Source organism: Cyprinodon tularosa, unplaced genomic scaffold, assembly GCF_016077235.1.
Source record: "Cyprinodon tularosa strain WSP-4 unplaced genomic scaffold, ASM1607723v1 ctg266, whole genome shotgun sequence".
NCBI lineage: Eukaryota > Metazoa > Chordata > Actinopteri > Cyprinodontiformes > Cyprinodontidae > Cyprinodon > Cyprinodon tularosa.
The window spans coordinates 674,963-699,121 of NW_024038970.1; the positions used below are offsets into that span (position 1 = coordinate 674,963).

A 24,159-nucleotide genomic window follows, 5' to 3' on the forward strand; every position below is an offset into this window, starting at 1 on the left:
CTCTTCCATAAATCAAATAGCATCACCGGGGACCCCTAGGACATGTAAATTCACCTAATTCCGTCATTTTCCACCAAAGTGTTCCTGTTCCTCCCAAACAGCTCACATCGGTCAGTGAAGCTAAGCGCTTCACATCTCTTCTTTCATGGTTCCCATCTACATTAAGATCCACAATTATGAGATTAAACTCTGAATTCTGACTTTTTAAACTGAAATAATATTTAAAAATTTGTTAATTCTTTTTCCAGTGGCCCTAATCCTCTTCCATACAGGACACTGTTAAAAAAATAAACACAATCAATAACAGTATTTTCTGGTCCTTATGTAGCTATAAATTAAAATTACATTTACATTTATAAATCAGGAGGAGTTGTAATGATTTTAGTTTTTCTTTTAAATTGTAACTACTGTAATATGAAACAGTAGTACTACAGTACTACTATAGTACTACTACTGCTGATAGTTTTCCTCCTGCTGGCAGCATGTAAACAGAGAAATGTATTGTGTCATCATTTACTGTCACGGTCCCGCTGGAGGAGGAGGAGGAGGGGTCAGTGGGGGGTGGGATTTAAGGCAGCGGCCAGCAGGGCGATTCTCGAAGCTCCACTGCGGCCGTTCCCGGAGTGCGCGCGCGCCTCCCGCCCACAGCAACGCTAAAGCGACCGCGCGCCTACGATGTTGTGAATGAGGGAGTGGGGTGACGTCAGCGGCCGAATGTCAACAATGTAGCCACTGAGAGGAGGCGTTCCAGTTGAGAGTAACAAACAGCGGAGACGGAGCGGCACGCCGCGGAGGATCACACGGATACACACGCGCGCGCGCGCACCTCCACAACAGACCGTAGAATTAAAGACGGGCTTGTTTTTTTTTTTTTTTTTAACGCGGTTTCTTTAAGCTCCAGAGAAGAAAGAAACAGGCTGGTTGCGGCAACTGGGGAAGAAGTGGCCTTCTGCAGCCGAGAGGCTTTGAGGAAACGAGCAGCAGCGAGGAGGCATCATGTGAAAGAAGTTCAATGGAAACGGACCGAAGGGCTGGAACAGCAGAGGAATAGAAAGTAAAAGGTAAGCGCGTCCATTCACGCCTGGCTGTGTTCATGTGCCTCCCTGCTCCTAATCTCAGCCTCCCCGTTCATCGGTGATGCTGCCAACGGCGAGTTGCAAACTTGCATAAGTGTCAGAGCGGTGGCCTCCAAGCACGCGCCACTTTTCTTTACTTATGTGGACAAAAAAAAGTCAATTAATAAGAAAAAAAAAGTAGAAAAAGTAGGTGTAATGTGTAGGTGTGTGAAGGCGGCTTTAGGAGTGAAACACTCCTCAGCACCACATCCTGTTGTGCTTTCAGTCAATCCTCCGCGAGCGCAGCCCGTTTTCCTCCGCTGCTGGAGGACTCCCTGCGCCGCAGATCCAGGATCAGCTCCACCGGACAGCAGATGCTGATCACAGACCCTGCAGCGTCATTAAACCCCCCCTCAGTGAGGAAACCTGGAGGTTCACCATCACACTCATTTACTAGTATTTTGTAAATACTGGCTTTTAAAATCCCAGATCATGTCATGCACTCTTCCTCTTTCTTGTGTGGTCATAGACCCACGCGCGCGCGCACGTGCAGGACTGTATTTGCTGCGTAAGGAGCGCGAGCCTGGATTGGACTCACTCCGCTCCTTTCTCTGCAGGATCTCTGGGAAGTGGAGCCTTATTTTCACCGCAGCGCTTTCTCTGCTGTTAAAAGCAGATGTGGAGCAGGTCCCCACGCCCACGGAGGATCACAGACATTCCACCAGAGGCTCTTATTAGACAAGCGGTGACTGTCAGAAAAACACGCGCCCGTCTTGCATTGTCATGTGTGGATGCTGCAGTCAGTTCCTTCATTCAGCCTCATCATGGTGTCAGTGGGAGGGGGAGGGGGGGGTCTTCTCTGGTGGCTTTGTTCACTTTCTTATGGAATAAAAAAAAAAAAAGGATGCATGTATATGCGCGCGCACGGCCCGCGTGCACACGCGTGATTGTGGGAATTTACTCATTTTTTGATGAGGAAGGATCATGGCTGCTCTGCTGCCTGATCGGGTTGACCTCTGCAGTGACTGATTCAGAGTGATGCTGCCATGGATGCAGTGATGCAGCAGCAGCGGTGGCATCCTCAGCATCCTTTGTCTGCTTTAATGCTGATGCAACACAAAGTAATGAGGGGGGGGGATGATGCCAACTCCTCATCCTCCTTACCTTCCCCGGTCAGGGTCCACCATCCACCTACCGCTGCGTGGGCCGCGCTAATGAGGATGTAATCAGAGTCATTTTAAAAGGCGGATGACGTAGAAATGCTTGATGACACGGAGCTGTCTTCACAGCACGTGCGTGGCGGCGGCACTCATGCGCAGTTCCACGCACAGAGTCCTTTGTTCTGTACAATATAGCCCCCACATCTCCTTTCTTCTTTGCCCATCTCCTGCAGGCTGCTGCAGAACAGTGACTCAGATAAATGTCACCCAAAGCCTGATGGCAGCTTTTAATAAAAATACAGGAAAAACATTCAAACCAAACGAGTCACATCTTGTGTTAGATTAAAATCATCAGTCTTAATCTACACATTTATAATTTTTGGAAAACTTTTTGTTCAGTTCGTTTGAATTTTATTTATGCTCAAAGGGAAAAATCTAAACGCAGAAGATTTTCACTTTTTAGTCCAAAATCATTGGATTAAAAGTGAACTGGTTTTGTTCTTTTTAAAAGCACAGTGTTGATTTAGGTCATCACAAGATATGTGTTTGCTGAGAGTCTCTCTGAGGAAAACAGCTGATTTCCTTGAATCTTCAGTTCCATGCACTCCTCCTTAAACTGGGGAGGAGTTACAGACTGCCTCTGGATGGACGGCAGTCTGCTTCAGCTGGCAACTCCTGATGAAGAGAGAGAAACAAACACAAACAAAAAAACATATAAAAAGTTAAAACTTGATTCAAACTAGTCTAGTTAAACAAAGCAGATACATTTACCATATCTCAAATCTTTCTTAAGCTTTTACAATAGTAACCGTTCACAATTTCCCCACTGGCTGGTCTTTGGCTGGTCCTTGGTTGGTCCATGGCTGGTCCATGGTTGGTTCTTGGCTGGTCCTTGGTTGGTCCATGGCTAGTCCTTGGTTGGTTCTTGGCTGGTCCTTGGTTGGTCCTTGGCTGGTCCTAGGTTGGTCTTTGGCTGGCCCTTGGCTGGTCCTTGGTTGGTCCATGGCTGGTCCTTGGTTGGTTCTTGGCTGGTCCTAGGTTGGTCTTTGGCTGGCCCTTGGCTGGTCCTTGGTTGGTCCATGGCTGGTCCATGGTTGGTTCTTGGCTGGTCCTAGGTTGGTCTTTGGCTGGCCCTTGGCTGGTCCTTGGTTGGTCCATGGTTGGTCCATGGCTGGTCCATGGTTGGTTCTTGGCTGGTCCTAGGTTGGTCTTTGGCTGGCCCTTGGCTGGTCCTTGGTTGGTCCATGGCTGGTCCATGGTTGGTTCTTGGCTGGTCCTAGGTTGGTCTTTGGCTGGCCCTTGGCTGGTCCTTGGTTGGTCCATGGTTGGTCCATGGCTGGTCCATGGTTGGTTCTTGGCTGGTCCTTGGTTGGTCCATGGCTGGTCCTTGGTTGGTTCTTGGCTGGTCCTTGGTTGGTCCATGGCTGGTCCTTGGCTGGTCCTTGGTTGGTCCATGGCTGGTCCATGGTTGGTTCTTGGCTGGTCCTAGGTTGGTCTTTGGCTGGCCCTCGGCTGGTCCTTGGTTGGTCCATGGCTGGTCCTTGGTTGGTTCTTGGCTGGTCCTTGGTTGGTCCATGGCTGGTCCTTGGTTGGTTCTTGGCTGGTCCTTGGTTGGTCCTTGGCTGGTCCTTGGTTGGTTCTTGGCTGGTCCTTGGTTGGTCCTTGGCTGGCCCTTGGCTGGTCCTTGCTTGGTCCTTGGCTGGCCCTTGGCTGGTCCTTGGTTGGTTCTGGGCTGGTCCTTGGTTGGTCCATGGCTGGTCCTTGGTTGGTTCTTGGCTGGTCCTTGGTTGGTCCTTGGCTGGCCCTTGGCTGGTCCTTGGTTGGTCCTTGGCTGGCCCTTGGCTGGTCCTTGGTTGGTCTTTGGCTGGCCCTTGGCTGGTCCTTGGTTGGTCCATGGCTGGTCCATGGTTGGTTCTTGGCTGGTCCTAGGTTGGTCTTTGGCTGGCCCTTGGCTGGTCCTTGGTTGGTCCATGGTTGGTCCATGGTTGGTTCTTGGCTGGTCCTTGGTTGGTCCATGGCTGGTCCTTGGTTGGTTCTTGGCTGGTCCTTGGTTGGTCCTTGGCTGGCCCTTGGCTGGTCCTTGGTTGGTCCATGGTTGGTCCATGGTTGGTTCTTGGCTGGTCCTTGGTTGGTTCTTGGCTGGTCCTAGGTTGGTCTTTGGCTGGCCCTTGGCTGGTCCTTGGTTGGTCCATTGCTGGTCCTTGGTTGGTTCCTGGCTGGTCCTTGGTTGGTCCATGGCTGGTCCTTGATTGGTTCTTGGCTGGTCCTTGGTTGGTCCTTGGTTGGTCCATGGCTGGTCCATGGTTGGTTCTTGGCTGGTCCTTGGTTGGTTCTTGGCTGGTCCTAGGTTGGTCCTTGGCTGGCCCTTGGCTGGTCCTTGGTTGGTCCTTGGTTGGTTCTTGGCTGGTCCTAGGTTGGTCCTTGGCTGATCCCTTGGCTGGTCCTTGGCTGGTCCTTGGCTGGTCCTTGGTTGGTTCTTGGCTGGTCCTTGGTTGGTCCTTGGTTGGTTCTTGGCTGGTCCTAGGTTGGTCCTTGGCTGGCCCTTGGCTGGTCCTTGGCTGGTCCTTGGTTGGTTTTTGGCTGGTCCTTGGTTGGTCATTGGTTGGTCCTTGGCTGGTCCACTAAGATTCTTTTTGAAACATCAATCTTTGTGCTAAAATATTCTTTCTGTCATGATTTTTGGACATTAGGATCTAAAGACAAGCATCGTCTCCTGGTCAGACCCTGTAATTCAGTGAAAGGGTGGAGTCAGAGTAACATAAATGTAAATGCCCAGGAGAAGCCCAGTAACTGGAAGGTGGAGGGGATTCTGCTGGGAGTTGCAGGGAGGTGGGCTGCTATTCGGCTGGCATTTGACTGGGAAGGGCCTTTTTGAATGGCTGCTACTGTATGGAATGGCTAGAGTTAGTGCCAGTATCATCATTAATGCTTAAGGTGATGTTGGACCAAAAAAATGTTTTTCTTTTACTCTCAGAGTATTTTTCATGAATTTCTTATAGAAGCATTTTTGTTATTTTTCTATATATATTCGATCAAGTTGGCGTTTCTTGTTATTACATTGACATTAATTTCTGCCATCAAAATATCCATATTTTTTTTAATGTTACAAAGGTAATAAGGTCTTTTCCTGGATTCCAATAACACTATTGGATTGAGTGCCCTATAAAGGGTTAACGTTCCAAATGACAAACTGTCACAGATCATTTTTACAGTAGTTATATTTTCTTTTGATCAAAAGTGGATGAATTGTTCTTAATTTAAAATTAGATGGATAATTCAGCATGGCCAAATCATCAGTTGGTTTATGTTGAAGAATATTTTTTGTTATCTAAGCAACACCAGACACTTTTTGTCTTCTATATTTGGACTCTCCAACAAGAGCCCTGTTGGAGAGAGGTGGAAATGTTTTGGCACTCTGAAGTGTTTCTGCTGTTTTTACTCTGAAATGATAAAAGCCAGACGATCCATCCGTTAAAAGAAATGAAGAACCATTTAAGACCTGTCTCCTAGTATTACATAATCTCCTAACTTATGCCTGGTTTGGGAACCTTTCTGAGTCTTGAGTGAGTTCTTTTTCGGGGTCCCTGATTTAACGGGTCCCTGAGGGCCAGCGGCCGGAGCAGAAATCCCACGTGGTACCAGGCATCCTATGAGTGACCCTGCTGACCCAGGGTCAGTGTGTCCATGCTGAGCTCTAACATCCAGAGTTAGAACCCCCCTTTAAGGCGTCTGCTGAGCCGCTGATTCATGCTTTATGTTTCTAATTAAAACGATAATGAGTGAAGAAGCTCCTTGTGTTCAGAAGTAACCAAGCACTTCTGGGTTAATGATTCATGAAATTGCAGCTGGAATAGGATGTGATTATGAGGACTGATCTCCTCTGATTGCAGATCAGAAGATGCATCACCGATTCTTTTTTTGTTAGTGTTATTTTTGTTTTTATTATTTTATTTCTGCTCATATTCAGAATACAAACTTCTGAAAGTTCTTTAAATATGAAATGATTCCATACTGTTCAATAACTGATCAGTGTTTTTAATTCAGAGTAATTTTCATGTGAATGTGCTTTACTGGAGGCATCCATGTTTGTCAAAGAACACTACTGCCACCTACTGGTTTGTGACGTCACGGTGCGGTATCGGCTGTTGATCAAGTCCCAGTGCTGTATCTGGTGTTTGTCACAACGCGCTATTATCCAAGTCATCTTGAAAACATTCTTCTTCCAAATGTTGGCTACATATTACGGGTTTTTTCTCTGGCCAGAAGTTCGATGGCAAATCCTTCCTCTTCAAGTTGGCGATCCAACGACCAACCCGTCCGTGGAGGATCAGTTTTCACTTTTACCCGATGTATTCTAATATCCAGCTGCCATGCACGTGGGCATTGTCAGTTTCACTATAGCCTGAGCCTGGTTCTGCTGGAGGTTTCTTCCTGTTAAAAGGGAGTTTTTCCTCTCCACTGTCGCTACAAGCATGCTTAGTGTGAGGGATTGCTGAAGAGTCAATGAGTCGATGCAATCAGCTGGTTTTCCTTGGATAGAAAACTTTGAATCAATCTGACTGGATGATCTGGTGAACTGGAAAGTGCCTTAAGATGACATGATGTGAATTGAAGCTATAGAAATAAACTGAATTGAATAGAATGGCGCTAGGCTTACCGCACCGTGACGTCACTGCCGGAAGATGTCAGGAGTAAGGTGTTACTATATTTGGGCAAAAATGGCCACTGCCAGACTCTGTAATCGCAATGAAAATTATTGTTTTCATTTTTTTTACTGATTAATTAATTAAATCATATTAGGTGTATTTAGGTATATTTAGGTATAGATAATGATCCATTGGTTAGTCCTTGCTGACTGCAGTTTTCCTTTAAGAAAAAGCTGCAGAATCTACCACATATCTCACTGGAATGCAAATCAACTGAGTTCCTCAGACTGGAAAAAGAAAAAAAAAACAAATTCCCATAGCTCCTCCACGTCAGCATGAAGGCATGTTTGATGAGGCCCCAGTCGGTGTGAGGCCGGAGCAGAGCCGCTCAGCTTTAGAGCCAATGCTTGTGTCTCCGTCTTGCTTGCTGCTGCTTCTTCTTCTCCTCCTGCCTCGTTGGGCGCTGAGACTCAGCGGGTTCTCCGTTCTGCAGCTGCACGGCCCGCCTTTCTGTTCCCAGCTCGCAAACTTGCCAAGACGCCGTCAAACTGCAAACACCACAGGCAGACATCTGACTGCTCTGTTTTGTTTGTGTGTTTTTTCTCTCTCTCTGTTTTCACTCAGAGATATTCGGCGTGCGTAAACATTCTTCATAGTTGACTCAGACCTGGCGTATATTCTCCTGAGCTTGTCGCGCAGCCACAAGCAGAGGACATGACCCCTTACAGTCTACCTCACCAAGTTCAGGTCCAAAGTGAGCTAATTAAATGATGCACATCTGATCCTCATAGCTCTGGAATTCAAACACTATAAAGAAGGTTTTTGTGAAAGTGAGTGAAGATATTCATTCAGTCACGAGGGATGTTTGCTGGATGTTTTCCTGATTTTACTGGATATTTAGCAGCGCAGTTCCTTCTGGTAAACTGTCCCTATGCTGATGTCCAAAGGAAGAAGTTCTTATATTTTAGGTTTTTTTCTATTGTAGTCATTTGATGAGCGAGATAAATCCTTAAAATGCGTTAGAGTAATTATTTAGTTATTTGATCAGCTGTGGATCAGGCATCAGCCAATAGGAAGCCTGTCAGTTTTTATATAACCTCCTCTAGAACGTCTTGTTCAGCGAAAACACGCTGAGTGTTAGTGAATGTTTCACCATATAGGAAACATCCAAAGGCTTAAAAACAGCAGACCTTTAAAAGCTGGAGAAGATTTTCTTGATTTGCATGAATTCTTATTTCATGGGGCGTACCTCAGCCATTCAATGTTTTGAAGGCTATTTTATAGCCTATTTTTGTGTTTTGGTAACTATAAAAACGATGTAGTATTATTATAATTAATTGCTTGTAAATTATGAGCCATATGGTGGAAAAATATCAGGTGTTCTCTAAAATGAAGCTCTAGCGAAAGTTCAATTGAAGAAACTCTGACTTACCTCACATCATCAGAAGCCGATCCGTCTCCGAAGCGAGCCAATCAGCTTTGAACTACTCCACCACGAAGCCCAATCAGCGTCCTGCTTCCACTTTATAAACTCCCTCAAATCTCACCACAGCCGCTATCCTGCAATCGCAATGTCGGATTTCGATCCAGACGACAATTCACCCACCTCCATCCCCTTCTCCGCCATCACAGCTGAATCGTCCTCCATGACACGACTTCACCTCAACCTCATCAGAGAGTATTAATTCCAGTTGTCACCATCCCTCGTCTCATCGCATTGGTCCGGCAGAAGACCACCATGTTGAGCCCGGTTCTGCCAGAGGTTTCTTCCCAAAGGGGAGTTTTTCCTCTCCACTGTCGCTTCATGCTTGCTCATCATGGACACTTCACGGTACCTGCATCACCGAGCAGGACCTCTATATCCCGAGTCTGAGTGAAGCCCCGGCGTCAGCTCCCTCAGTCTTCTAGTCCCACAATTCTGCCCAGCAGATCACCTTGTCAACCAGCTCGGATTAAACCACCACCAGTTTCAGGCCCGGGGGGAACATCCCTATTCACATTCATCTACTCATGCATGTTAAAGCATAATTCAGCATGAATGTTCCTGCCGAGGTCTGAGCGCCAAAGACTATACTTTCTTATCAATAAATTCTTCTAATTATCTTTTCTCTCTGTGTGAGTTTTTCAGATTGAACTTTCTTCCATCATTTTTATCCAGATTTATCAGACATTTATTGTTTTATTTGTGTGCAGATCTTTGGGGAAATATTCCTTATTTATTCATTTTAAAATGACAAACAATCAGGATATTAAAAGCAAAAGCTGCTTTAGAAGATCAGCTGGCATAACAGACGTGTTAAAGAAATAATCTTGCATCTGTAGAGTCGTATAAATCAAGAGAGCGTTTTTCTTTCCATGATTATGAAAGTCAGAGAAATATGATGTTTTTTTAAATAAAGTTTTTTATTTTCAGTCAAATGAAAATACTAATTATCTAGAACAAATATGAAAAAATAAAAACTGAAAAAGGTGATCTAGTAAAGTGAATTTATGATAAAGCTAACTTTTATTTAATGAACCTTAAACTGTTCTTGTAAAGTTACTGATCTTATGATTGGGAGGTTTCTCAGGCTTACATTCATGTCAAAATAGACAGTAGAGGGATTTATTTAAACCAACATTTTTGTTAGGGCAGAAACGTATATGATAATTGAAGTATTACATTTTAAAAAGGTATTTCTTATCATTACTTGAATTTTTACAAATATTTTCATCGTTGCATAAATTCCAAGAGAAAGGAAATAATTGATAATTTTATTCTTTTTGACATAATTCTAATTTCTTAATTCAGTCATTTTATTAAATTAAAAACAAACCATAACTAAACTAGATTTTTAAATACAAATAATTGACTGTTAATTTTTAATGAGAAACTTTAATTGTTGTTCACATATATTTATATTTAGTTTTCCTTGAATCCTCTCATTGGTGGGTTGTCTTTCTCAGTAAATGAAATGTTACTGAAGTTTTGAGGTGATTCAGTTTAACATGTCATAACACTGCTTTCCATTTTACAAATCAAAGAAAGAAAAACTGAAACCTTTGTGTTTGTAAGGTAAAAAATATAGTTAAAAAGATGAATGAGAACAGCCTTTGATCTCTGTTCATGCCGTTGGGGTCCGCCATATTGGATCAGTCCATTTGCTGCACATGTTCAGAAAGGTCCAAACAGACAGCAGCAAACCATTTGAAAACAAACCATGCAAAGAGCAGTGTTGCCAACTTAGCGCTTTAGTCGCTATATTTAGCCACTTTTCAGACCCCTCTAGCACTTTGACTTAAAAAAAGCACCTAATAATACCTGCAGGTGGGATAATGTCTGGTTTTCCTGCAGAACTCATACAATATTCCTCTTTTGTTTGGTGAGAGAGCAACCATCAGGAGGAGCAAGGCTCATTTTTCCCATATATTCATGTAACTTCCTTAGGATTGCTCAGGTTATTCACTGTAAACACACTGCTGGCCCCCAGGGCCCCATCATCCTGTAGCCTATAGGCCTTCCATACACTGTCAAATTAGAGCTGTGAAAACAAGCCGCCGTACATATCCAGCTTTTGCTTATTTGTTGTCATGTGGAAGACCAAAACCCAGCGGAGGCTTTCCTTTTAAATCCTCTGCAGTTGTTGTTGATGTTCTGCTGAGTCATGCTGTATGTGAGACGAGAGATCAGTCTGACCAGAGAAGAGCCGCTATCGCACCACGCTAACCTAATAACACACGCTGGCTTTATCTCTGCAATTAGCATCTTCCACTCATTAGCATGTTGGCTGGGCTCAGAACAGGCTCACACCCATGTCCCTGTGATACAGACAGGTTAATGTCATCATCAGATTTCCAAGGAAAACATCCTGATCCTCATAGGGGTATGAAATAGTACAGATATTAAGAAATAACCAAACTAAATAAACATCTGAACTCATTCAGTTCAATCCAGTTTATTTCTATAGCTCCAATTCACATCATCTCATCTCAGGACACTTTCCAGTTCACCAGATCATCCAGTCAGATGGATTCAAAATTTTCTGTCTAAGGAAAACCAGTTGATTGCATCGACTCATTGACTCTTCAGCAATCCCTCACACTAAGCATGCTTGTAGCGACAGTGGAGAGGAAAAACTCCCTTTAACAGGAAGAAAACCTACGTCACAAAATCAGATAAAACACACACACAATTTTTTTTTTAAAGTTTTTAAATATTATTAAGTTTTTTAACAACTCATCAATTCACAACGATAAATTGATTAATGCAATATTGATCCAATGCAAATAGATTTTACTGAAGAGCAGCACTACTTTACTGTTTTTACTCAAGTTAAAGTAGAAATTAATAATCCAACAAATTACTCAAGTAATTCTAAAATGTAGCCGCTCATATTCTAAGTATTTGTTGTTAAACATTTAATTCAATTATCTGGTTTAATGTTTAAATTTATGCAATCAGACAAAGAGCTGTGGGCAAATTCTAATATTTTAAAGTATAAATTAAAAATACAGATTAATAAATAGGAATTTTGGGATAAAGAGTTTGTTGTTCCCAAATCGAATTTTTTAACATTAATGTTTAAAACCAGCTGGTACAAAATGAATGTGTTATTAAGGATAAAGCAGCTCCCGCTGCAATATCAGCAGATCAAGTTACTCGCAGTGATTAGAGGAACGTGACATTATATTCAAGAGTAATGATTCTCTTAAATGATATTAATGTGGTAAAAATTTAACTTCTATAAGTATTTTTTTTTTATATAAGTTACTCAACTAAAATTAACTAATAATCACTCACGTCTGGATGCAGAATTTAAAACCTTGATCTTTATAGAGCACTTTTAAATTCACCTTTATTTTGAAATTCAAAAGGCGCGAGGCTGCAGTGAACAAGTGCTCTAACATTATGATTATAACTTTTTTTATAGTTAGAAGAATTATGTTTTTTTATTTAAACATCTGTTTCTTGAAGATCTTTCTTGGGAGTGAGTTGATATCACTAATTGTGTGAAATGGAAAGAAAAAAGCTGCTAAACAGAATTAAAATGAAATGGAAATCGTGACATCATGCGATATCAAACTGATCATCCAGATCTCATAAAGCTGTTATATTATCTGTTATCATTTTTTAAATAAATATCCCATATTTGATAGAAACCTAAAAGCATTCAAACTTATTCTTCATTCACTTCTACATAAACAATAAAAAATAAAATGCTTTAATTAAATCGCAGAGAACATTTAAATGAAATTAGCTGTTAAAATGATGCAGGCTGTTTGGTTATTCTTAAAATGACTAGAACAGTTCTGAGCGAAGTCATGATCAGGATAGATGTGACTATGGCTGAAACAATCAGATTAACCGATTATTGAACTAATCATTAACTAATTCAGTAATTGATTAATCGTTAACTGGAGTATAGAGACTGTAAAACAAGCCTTTAGCTGACAGAGCGACCCACCATGAGCAGGAATTATACCAAGATTTTAAAAATTTATATAAACATTTTGCAGATAAAAATAAAATAAAAACAGCTGTCATTACGCTCTATCTAGAAAAGTTGTATTTTCACTTGGTTTAATTTAATAAAAAATCTTCTTTGAGGAACCTTTTGCTATTATTAATCCATTAATTGATAAAATAATTGACAGATTAATCGATTTGCAGAATAATGGTTCGTTGCAGCTCTAGCTGTGATATTATTGCTCCAAATGTCTCCAACATCTTTTGTCTTTTTTCTCTCTGTATTGATTTATTTTACTCCCATATTTTCTGCGTTAATTTTAACACTGTCTTTATAACAGACCCATCTTAGATAAATAACTGGAATCCAAGGCAGCCCAGTTTTATTTTAGCACAGATCTGGGTTTGCATCTGAAGGCACCTGGCTCTATTTTTTCTTTTTTTTTTTATAACGAACTGGAACTTTTAAAGCTGTTTGTGCTGCTTTTGTCAGTTAGAAGCTTCCTGCCGCTTCAGCCGAGGCTCTCTTATCAGTCCTGCTAAGTCTGCACCTGACAGCAGATAGGTATTAGCCAATGGTCAGTAACGTGTCTTAAAATAAAGGCGTCTGATTGAAAAGTGATAGTTTCAGCGTGGTTTTCTCCATTTGTGCACAGGCAGGGGAAAGCTGCAGCGTGTTTTTTCCTCTGAAGTGTGAGATCATATCCTTCTATATGGCACTCTTTTGTTCTGCTCACTGACATCGCAGAGCGAACAATGAAACAGTAAGATGTTTGTCACTAATGCCGCGCTCATCAGTGCTTTCTTCCTCCTGCAGACTGATTTCCTTCAAATCGAGAGCATAATTATATGTAACTGATTACAGCACTGGAAATGTTTATAGTTAAGCACAGCTGAGCATGTAGAGATTTTACCCTAGATGTTAATCATCACTGTTTAATCTGAACCTACGTTCAGCTTCATTATATGATAGATCTGCTGGTCTAAAATAAGCCTGTTAAATATAAAGCTAATTTAAAACCAGCTTCCATCTCGTTAGCAGGTGGAACATTTTCTGTTCATCTTCTGTTTCTATCTTGAATTAATTTTATCAGATGGGCAGCCTAAAATATTAACGAATATAGATTTGTAAATAGAACTGAGCTTTATGTTCAGCAAATATTGTATCATCATTTTAAAAAATCTTTAAAACATCATATCACAGCAAAGACAATAGACTGTACACACACACACACACACACACACATATATATATATATATATATATATATATATATATATATATATATATATATATATATATATATATATATATAAGGGCTGAAACAATTAATAATATTACTCATGATTAATCGATTATTAATCATTATTAATTTTATTATTAATCGATTATTGAATTTATCATGAACTATCATGAACTAATTTAGCAATGATTCATCATTAACTGGAGCATAGAGACTCTAAAACATGCCTACAGCTGAGAGAGCGAACCACTCAGAGCAAAATTGTACAAAAATATATAAACATTTTGCATTTAAGGTTAAAAAAATATTTTCGCCTGTCAATATTCACTATCCAGAACTCATAAAGTGTCAAATGTTTTGTTTAACCTGGTTTAATTTAATTAAAAAAGTCTTCTTTAGAGAACATTTAGTCTATCTGACTATTAATCAATTAAAAACATCGATATAAAAGAATATAGATTTATCGAAATATCGAATCAAAATAATAATTAATTGATTTCTAAAAAATCGTTAGTTGCAGCCCTTATACAAATATATTTGTGTATATATATCTATATATATATATATATAGATATATATACACATATATACCATATATATGTATTTATATCTAAATACATATATATATAATTAGATATACACATACATATATGTATGTATATAAAATGTAAGGTTATTACATTGTTATTACAAGGTTATTACCTTTAAAAATAGTATTTATGAATAATATTTTGTTATTCAAGACATTTAAAAATATCTTTATTTATGTTTTGAGGGGGGTGGGAAACTTTAATTATTTAGTTGTTAATTTTTTTATATTAAATGCGATATGTTTTATGTAAATCATGTTTTAGTTAAATAAATAAATGTGAGATCTATTTGTTTTACTGGTGAATGTATTTATTGACATTTGTGTATTTAATGAGATATTTAGTCACATCATGATTCCCATGTTGGGAGCCTCTGTTAGATCCTCCTGACTGAAGGTTTCTTCATATTCCAGGGGAATTTTCAAAGCCGGACATGGGATGAAATGCCTGAACCACCTGAAGTGATGCTTTCAGCTCCAGGAGGTCGCAGCTCTAATCCAAGCTTTTTGGCTCTGTTACCAAGGCAACTGTTATCAGCTTTAAAACGTGATAACAACACTGTAGGAGCATAGAGAACAGCAATAAGCTGAGAGCAGAGCCGCATTTGTAAAGTTTAAAACCCTTCTTTATGCACGAGGCAGCCATGTTGGATTTATAGGTCAGGATTGGTGAGGAAACGCCAACTTTCCATGTGGGAATCGTGCGTTTCTGTTTCACAATCATAGCTGAACATTTGTAGTGAACCAATATCTGTACGGCTAAATAAAGAGTTGGTTTAAGATAAAAATCTAACATTATGGCGTTGAATACAGAAATATGGACGTTTAGACATTGCAACACGTATTGTAACAAACTAAATGTGAGGGCCTGAGTTGCATGCGGCAGCGTAACAAAACAAGCCGCTCATCAGTGCTGTTGTTGACGCAGTGGTGTGTAAAACAACAAAGCACGTTGAGAGTGCGGTTTGGTGAAGAAGCGCAGCTGTACAAGAGAAGAAGAGAGGTCGGGGGGGGCATCCTATGAGACTAGCGCAGGTGGTTGGGGTGTGGAGGGTGTGGGGGGGTTGGGTTGGCTTAGTGGTGGGAGGGAATGAGGAGGCTGTGGGCGTGGAGGAGCTGTAATGAGCCCACTTCCTGCACCGAGCCCCTCGCAGCTCTGTAAAGCCGTAAGCTCTCAACGAGATCAGCAGGATTTGCTGGCTGTGGCTTTTTACCAGCCGTGCTGCAGGAGACCTGCCTTTCCTCACCCTGCGTTCTGCCTCAGCACTAAACACTAAGCAGGGGAAATCAATCCACATCAGGAGGAGTCTACAATTTATAGCATCAACTTTAAAACTATGTGCTTGATATTTACTTAGCTATTCAATACATGAGAAATAAATCAGGGATTCCTTTCTCATTTCCAGGTTATTTAGAGGAGGTTTGTTTCCCAGTACATCAGTAAACAGCTGTCTGAAGGGAACGGAATTCAGTTTTCAGTTTATTTCTACAGTATAGCACCAATTCACATCATGTGATCTATAGACACTTTCCAGTTCACCAGATCACCCAGTCTGATTGATTCAAAGTTTTCTATCTAAGGAAAACTAGTTGATTGCATCGACTCTTCAGCAATCCCTCATACTAAGCATGCTTTTAGCGACAGTGGAGAGGAAAAACTCCCTTTGAACAGGAAGAAACCTCCAGTGTGATGGAGTTGGCTCAAGACTTTTAAAAGTAGTTTAATGTATTTGAACTCTATGTGATTTAGTTTCTTAGATGGGCCAACGCTCTTTCAGCTCACTCAGTCTCCCTCATTCTACATGACATATTTGTTCTTAAAATGTTTGAAATATTTTTTTTCTAAATTCAGAAAACCTAAAGGTATTAAATATTGATTAACTTTAATCTCTTATGCTTTCGGTGTTTATCAATGTTTTTCTATTGTAGCAGTGGAACTAAAAGTGGATGGATGGATGGATGGATGGATGGATGGATGGATGGATGGATGGATGGATGGATGGATGGATGGATGGATGGAAAAAAGAAAGAAAAGTAAAAGAAAAAGCCTAACTCTAAGCTAGGCTTGTTCAGTTGGAGCAGTGCCCCTTCTGTCCCCCTCTTTCAGCCTCTGCCCGCCCCCCGTGCTCTCTCTGTCCTCTGGTCTGCAGGGTGAACATACCCTCTTCCTGTCCACCTGCAGCGGTCACATGCTACCGCGTGCTGCCAGTTGTCTGAGGTCTGACATTACAGACAGGCAGAGAAAGGTCAGGCTATCTAAGGTCCCTCTGTTGATACTGAGTCACGAGTTCCACGTCAGAGCAGCGCTGCATGGACACCTGTCCTCCAGCTGGCTGCTCCCTGCCTCTGACTTTAACTCCTCATATTTGATCTGAAATTGAAAATGATAAGCGGTGGTTTGACCCCAAACTTGATGGTTGGTTGTTTGCATTCAGGCAGTTTGAAATCAGATGGGCTTATCTGCACCTGCTGACTGTGAGAGACTTCCCTACTCTGGGTTTTATTCCCAAACGGTTCACAGACGCAGCGTAACAGGGAGGGAATCAGCTAGAGAGGAATCCATGATTAACAGCAACTGGCTTCAGGAGGGATGAGACAAAAATAATGCATTAATGAAAAGAAACATTATGTAGAATAAACAGTTCAAAACTATTTTTGTTTCTAATTAAACAATTTTTGTTATCAATTATTTTGTATGCAAATTAAAAGTTGTAAAATGTTTTACCAGTGTTTGGTGATAAAGTAGAAGATTTCAGGTGGAAAAAAAGTTTCATTTTAAGGTTCATAAATATTTCATCCCCTGCTAGATACTTGGATAAATCTTTTTTCATTTTTTCTATTGTTGTTTGTATTAAATTTCAAGATTTCAAAATCTAGATAGATAGATAGATAGATAGATAGATAGATAGATAGATAGATAGATAGATAGATAGATAGATAGATAGATAGATAGATAGATAGATAGATAGATAGATATATAGATAGATAGATAGATAGATAGATAGATAGATAGATAGATAGATAGATAGATAGATAGATAGATAGATAGATAGATAGATAGATGATAGATAGATAGATAGATAGATAGATAGATAGATAGATAGATAGATAGATAGATAGAGAGATAGATAGATAGATAGATAGATAGATAGATAGATATAATCAAGACTAAAAAAGCATTTGTTTAGGATTGCCTTCGATTGTTCAACTGAAAAATCATTAGTCCAACTGTTTTTAATGTTCCTTTTTTGTTTCTGCATTTTTTTTCCTACTTGCTTTGATTCTGTTTTATTTTCCTATAATTTAATCATGTAAAGCTCTTTGCATTGTCTTTGTACTAAATTGTGCTATACAAATAAATTTGCCTTGCCTATATATATATATATATATATATATATATATATATATATATATATATATATATATATATATTACATATGTATGTAGGTATATATGCAGATATAGATAGGTATATTGATAATAATAATAATATTTTTGTCCAGATGTAGATCCAATATCATCCCTCTCTCTCCATTTATATATCTCTATATATATTTATATATATAGAGATATATAAATGGAATAAATATAGATATATATAGATAGATAGATCGATCGATCTGATAAAGGGCTTAGATTGGCCTGAAAAAAACAAATATTATGAGAAGGAACACATTATATATTTATTAAGAAATACATTAAATAAAACAGAAATGAAGAATAAACATCAGGTAAGCTTTAGAAAAACAGAATCTGAAAGGATTATTTTCTGCATACCATAGTTTTCCGTTAGCATCTGAACCTGGAAGAACCTGCTGTTTAGCCTTATTTTAGTTTGTTTGTGTTTCCTAAAAGAAAATACTGTTATTTATTCTGTAGCTGTTAACTTTAAGCCATGTTCAGGTTGTGCTCCACTGTTTCTGATTTTGTAGCTTTTCCATCTAAAGTAGAGAAACCATCCCTCCATACGAACACGCTGTGTCTTTATGAGTTCTCCGATGTGATGAGAAGTTTTGGTAAAATGTCTGACTCGAGCACGGTGCACATGTAGCTTTCACATGAGAAGGGATGAGTAACTGAGGATGATAGGAGGGTCTGTCTTCATGCTGCAGGGACGCCCTCCCCACGCCTCGCCGAGCTGCCAATCATCCGTCCCTCCTCGCATCTTTCTGACTGATAGTGATGTGTCCTCACGCTGCTCGTGGATAAATGATCACTAATCAGCCCCCGAAGATGAAGGACAACTCTGTAAGTAAAAGAAAGACCTTTTTTATGGTTTATAAGATTTGTTTTTACATGTCAGAACCTGATTGTTTGGCAGGAAGGCTGTTTTTTCCTGTTGTGGTTAGGCTGCGTGAAGGCGAGGCAAACATTTGTCATGCTGACAAAACACAAACAAAAACTCTGCGACTGCGGCTCTCTAAGCCTCCCAGCTTCTTTATTGTTCACTAGATCTTTAATCCAGCAACAATAAAGATATTTACATTTAAACTGATTCATTTTAAAACACACAGACTAACTATTTGCATCATATCAGGTGAAGCGGCTGAACGAAGAGCTAGTATCTTCTCCATGTCGTTAACAAAACTAGTTTGCTCCAAACGAATGCAGACTTGGCTCTGTTTGGGTTTCCATTTATAACTAACTGTTGCAAAGGAAATAAAGCTTCCTTGTCTGACTTCCTTTGCAGGTGCTAGCAGCGCCTCTATTAGAGTTAATTTTTAAACATCATTCATCCCCCAGCTTTCTCTGCTGTCGGTGGAGATGTTTGAACACGTCTCGTATTTACTCTCTGGATTGACGTCTGTGGAGCATCAGCAAATGGCCTCAACCTTTCATTAAACCCTTTCTGCTAGAAGAAGCATCAACGCAGATCTTAAGGCTTTAAAAGAGAAAGTAGAACCGTTAAGTAATCTTCTATGGAGCTTTCACGTGTTCTGAGGACTCCATCAGTTCTAGGTTTAGCTTCATAGTTTTCAGCTGAAAGCCCATCCTGTGTCTGCGGTGATGCCACGCATGTCCAGGCCCTGGTTTGTGGGACGCTGAAGGTAGAGGAGCTGTGGTAGGACCAGGTCTCAGGGAGCTCAGACCACGTGGAGCAGCTGGTGTCACCAGCTCACTGCTGGCTTCTTATTTATCATCAATTTCATCATCTAATATCTGAAAAAGAAAGACAAAATGGATCAGACAGAAACGTTGGGTTATAATCTGAAATAGGGCTGAAACAATGAATCGGACTAATTCGTTATTGAAATAATCCTCAACTAATTTAATAATCGATTAATCGTTAACCGGAGTATTGATACTCTGCCTTCATGCCTTTAGCTGACAGAGAGATAGTAATTATACCAAAATTGTAAAAAGAAAATGAAGATGAAAATGAACCTTTAAGATCTTTAAGATGAAGAAAAAGTTTTCTTCTGTTAATCTGCTGTATCCTGAACTCCTCATGTGGAAAAGTTTTATTTCCACCACCTTTAATTTTGTAAAAAGTCTTCTTTAAGGAACCTATTCGATTATTCATCCATTATTTAAAAAATAATCAACAGATTAATTGATTTGAAAACCAACCATTAGTTGCAGCCCTAACCTGAAGCCATTAGCAATACATTACATGGCTGCACTGAAAAAATCCAAATCTAGATGAGTCATTTTTTCTTAAAATAACTGCATTTGGTCTTGAATTAAGGAGATAAAAGAGATACTTTGCCATTGGAACAAGACAATTTACACTTAAAATAAGAAAAAACAATTGCGTTATCTAATTTTAGAAGTAAAAATGGTCATCTCATTTACCAAATCTATTTTTTCTAGAAATAAGTGCATTTGTTCTTGAATTAAGGAGGTAATTGAGACACTTTGCCAATGAAACAAGGCAATTTACATTCAAATGAAGTAGAAATAATTGCATTGTCTCATTTTATCTAATTATCTTAAGAGAAACTCTCAGTCCATTGGCAGATCATCTTATTTACCTGCTCAGATTAAGGCTAGATATACCTATTTTAAGAAATGTTGACTTATTTATACATTGTTTTTGCAGTGTATGGATGACTTAGAAGCAAATAACTGATGTGGATTCAGTGACTATAGAGAAATCAAGATGATAAGGAGACTATTTGTCCTGCAACATGTAGCCTGATGCATGGAATCCTATACTGTAGCAATCATCACATGAAAATCAAATCTAAATCTAAATCTAGATAAGACATTTTTTCTTAAAATAAGTGCATTTGTTCTTGGATTGAGGAGGTAAAAGAGACATTTTGCCAATGGAACAAGACAATTTGCACTTAAAATAGGGGGGGAAATGCAGTCTGTTATTTCAAGTGTATATTATAGAATTTTCTTATTTTAAAAGTGAAAAAAACTCATTCTATTGGAAAATAATCGTATTTATCTGCTCAAATTAAGGCTAAATACACTTAATATAAATACGTTTTTTTTAGTTAGAGTTTTTTTCATTGAGTTAAAACATAATTTAACAATCTTTATTTTCTAAATGAGCAGGAGGTTTGGTTTATGCTTGCATGAGAGTGAAGCTGTGGGGGACTAAGCTCCAAATTGTGTTGGATCATTGTTGAAACGGATCTAGTTTGCTGGATCTGGAAGTTCTACTTTATTTATATTCGGTGCAGTTCAGTATCAATGAAATGCAATCCTTTCCAGCCTGCTGCAGCTTATAAACGGGGCTGACTCCATGACATCAGGGAGTGCTTTCACACATCTGGATCCTATAAAGAAGGACAGCTAAGGCCCGTTCCCTCTCCTCTCTTTGTTAAAACATGGGAGGAATGCAGCTTTGACTCAGCAGGTGTTTCACAGCAGACATTTTGGCTTGTCACCACAGGAAAAGCACATTTCTCTCTCATGACACGAGGACTATCTGCATTCCTTCCACTTGAGCTATCCCCAGAGTGCTGATGTGTAGTTTTGGAAAACTTGTGGAGGAGGGCCGTCTAAAGTCTACATGTTTTTCATCAATGCTGCTGCTTTTCTTCCCGTACCCTATGGAAATAAATGAGCAATAGTTAGTGTTTATTATTGTACACTGGAAAAAAATTCAAAATCTAGATAAGTCATTCTTTTCTTAAAATAAGTGCATTTTTTCTGGGATTGAGGAGGTAAAAGAGACATTTTGCCAATGGAACAAGACAATTTACACTTAAAATAAGAAAACACAATCGGAGTGTCTTATTTCAAGTGCATGTTATCTAATTATCTTATTTTAAGATTAAAAATCATTCTATTTTCCTACTCAAATTAAGGGTAAATACACTTAATTTAAGACATTTTTACTGGACTCTATAAATGCACTGGAAAAACGATCTAAAAATAAGTAATACATTTCTTAAATTAAGTGTATTTATCCTTAATTTGAGTAGGTAAATGAGATAGTTTGCCAATGGAATGAGTATTTTAACTCTTAAAATAAGATAATTAGATAAAATGCACTGGAAATAAGACTATGCAATTGTGTTTTCTTATTTTAAATGGAAATTATCTTGTTCCATTGGCAAAATGTCTCTTTTACTTCCTCAATTCAAGAACAAATGCACTTATTTTAAGAAAAACTGATTTGGATTTTTTCCAGTGTGTTGCCAATGGAATGAGGTTTTTACTCCTAAAATAAGATATTTAGATAAAAGGAACTTGAAAGAAGACAATGTAATGCTTTTTTTTTGTTGTTTTAATGTAAATTGTCTTGTTCCATTTGCAAAATGTCTCTTTTATCTCTTCAATTTAAGAACAAATGCACTTATTTTAAGAACAAGTGGCTTCTCTAAATTTCATTTTTTTCCAGTGCATGCCACACTGCAAAAATGATCTAGAAACGAGTAAAAAAATATCTAAATTTAAGAGCATTTACTCCTAATTTGAGTAGATAAATAAGATGATGGGCCAATAGAATGAGTATATTTACAATTAAAATAAAATAATTAAATAATATGCACTTAAAATGAGACAATAAAATTGTTTTTCTCTTATTTTAAATGTAAAATGTCTCGTTCCATTTGCAAAATATCTCCCTTTCCCCCTCAATTCACTTATTTTAAGAAAAAAGGACTTAGATTTCTTTTTTTGCAGCGCTCATTGGTTTCTGTTTAAGGAGCAGAAGCAGAGAGAGGTGATCCAGACAGAGTTTCATTATTTACACATGCCCCATGTCTGAGAGTTTAAGAGCTATTCCTTGTTGCCTGGGTTTGAGCGAGGCCCCTCTGAAGTATCTGCGCTCAACTGTAAGAGCGTGTCTGCTTCCCATAATGCACCAGCCCATCTCCTGCCCGGTGCAGGCAGTGAAAGAGACCATTGTTCCTGTCACTCCGAGGCATATTGCATGCACTTATGACACAGAGTGGGAGAAATGATTCCCATTATACTTCTGGAATGTCTCTGAATTGATCCATCTGGGGAAGATTCATGCTCTTCTATGCAGACTGTGATTTAGAAGTTCATGGTTTAAAACAAGTTCTTGTCTCAATGTTTGAAAATCAGAACGCAGTGTTTTGTTCTCTGTACTATAAAGATGATTTGATGATGACATCTCTGTGTAGAGGCGGGTTCGGGAGCCATCTGATACATTGGATGTGTTTATAGTGGTGCAAACAGAGAACAGAGCAAAGTAAGAAGGAAGCAAAACCCACAATGGATACAAAGCAAACCTCCCTGGGCTAATCTGTCGACACTGAGCCTGGTTCTGCTGGAGGTTTCTTCCTGTTAAAAGGGAGTTTTTCCTCTCCACTGTCGCTACAACCATGCTTAGTCTGAGGGATTGCTGAAGAGTCAATGAGTCGATGCAATCAACTGGTTTTCCTTAGATACAAAACTTTGAATCAATCTGAATGATGATCTGGTGAACTGGAAATTGCAATGAGATGATATGTGTTGTGAATTAGTGCTATAGAAATAAACTGTATTGATTTGAATTGAATTGAACTAAATTGAATTGAACTGAATTGAATTGAATTAAAATGAATTGAATTGAATAATTGAATTGAATTGAATTGAACTGAACTGAACTGAATTGAATTGAATTAAAATGAATTGAATTGAATTGAATTGAATTGACAGCCAATCAGGGACTAGATCCTGCTGGAACATGGGAAGAAGAGTGCAGCACAGTGATGCATTTTTTCTAACCAAATTAGAAGATAGAAACATTTTTGTTGACATAGGGTGAAGTAAGGAACGCTCTTTAGGGGGTTTGTGAGTGGCTTTTTAAAAAGGTTTGTTAATTCAACATAAGGACTGTTAAATCATTGATGACCGGTAGCTCCAGAGCTGTCCCAGCCAGCTGCCTCTGCCCCACTCTGCTACTGTCTGAGCTCCTTGTTTTGCCCCTGTTGTCCCAGTGATCCGTCCCTAAAGTGGGATAACAGTTTCAGGGCCTGATCAGACGCAGGGAGCGATAATAAAATGCAGGACCGCCATGCTGAGTTGAAAGCAGACAGAAGCTCCTCCCTCTTCATGACGCTGTGAAGCGCGGTCCACGGTCGGCTGTGTGAATTGCTGGAGTAATGTTAAATGGGCAAATGGATGCCAATGAGGTGAAAAATGTGCTGGAACGGCGTTTAATCTGACAGCAGCATACGGGAGATTTCTGTGTAACAACAGGATCAGATAAAAGCAGCAAAGAACAAGAGCAGTTACCCATCCATGCAGAAAGATCAGTCCATTTGACAAGATGATAATGACATTGGATGATTAGGATTATAAAGCAGAGTTGAAATTATTAAGTATTTAGCAAATTGATTAATCTGTTGATAATTTTTTCGATTAATAAGCAGATAGCCAAACGTTCCTTAAAGAAAACCTTTTATTAAATTAAACCAGGTGAAACTCTGGATAGAGTTTCACCTGGTTTAAGAGCAGATTTACAGACAGAAGTGTTTTTCTAATCTTGAATGCAAAATATTTATCTATTTTTTGCAATCTTGGTTTAATTACTGCTCTAAGTGGGTCGCTTTGTCAGCAGGGGCTTATTTTGGAAATGTGGGGCCCTAGGCAAAGACAGGCAG

The 24,159-nt window shown here is 39.4% G+C and overlaps 1 protein-coding gene across 2 annotated transcripts in view; it reads left to right on the plus strand.

Annotated features, from left to right (window-relative positions):
• Nucleotides 1-630: 630 nt before the first annotated feature.
• Nucleotides 631-24,159, plus strand: part of bach2b (BTB and CNC homology 1, basic leucine zipper transcription factor 2b) — a 114,546-nt gene continuing 91,017 nt past the window's right edge. Inside the window, exons 1-2 of one of the 2 annotated variants that reach the window (XM_038289218.1) lie at nucleotides 632-1,061; nucleotides 18,253-18,388. In XM_038289218.1, coding sequence (XP_038145146.1) covers nucleotides 18,350-18,388 — 39 coding nt within the window. In that variant the 5' untranslated portion in view covers nucleotides 632-1,061; nucleotides 18,253-18,349. Of the gene's footprint in view, nucleotides 1,062-18,252; nucleotides 18,389-24,159 lie in introns of both variants that reach the window. The other variant, XM_038289219.1, reaches the window with a different exon arrangement.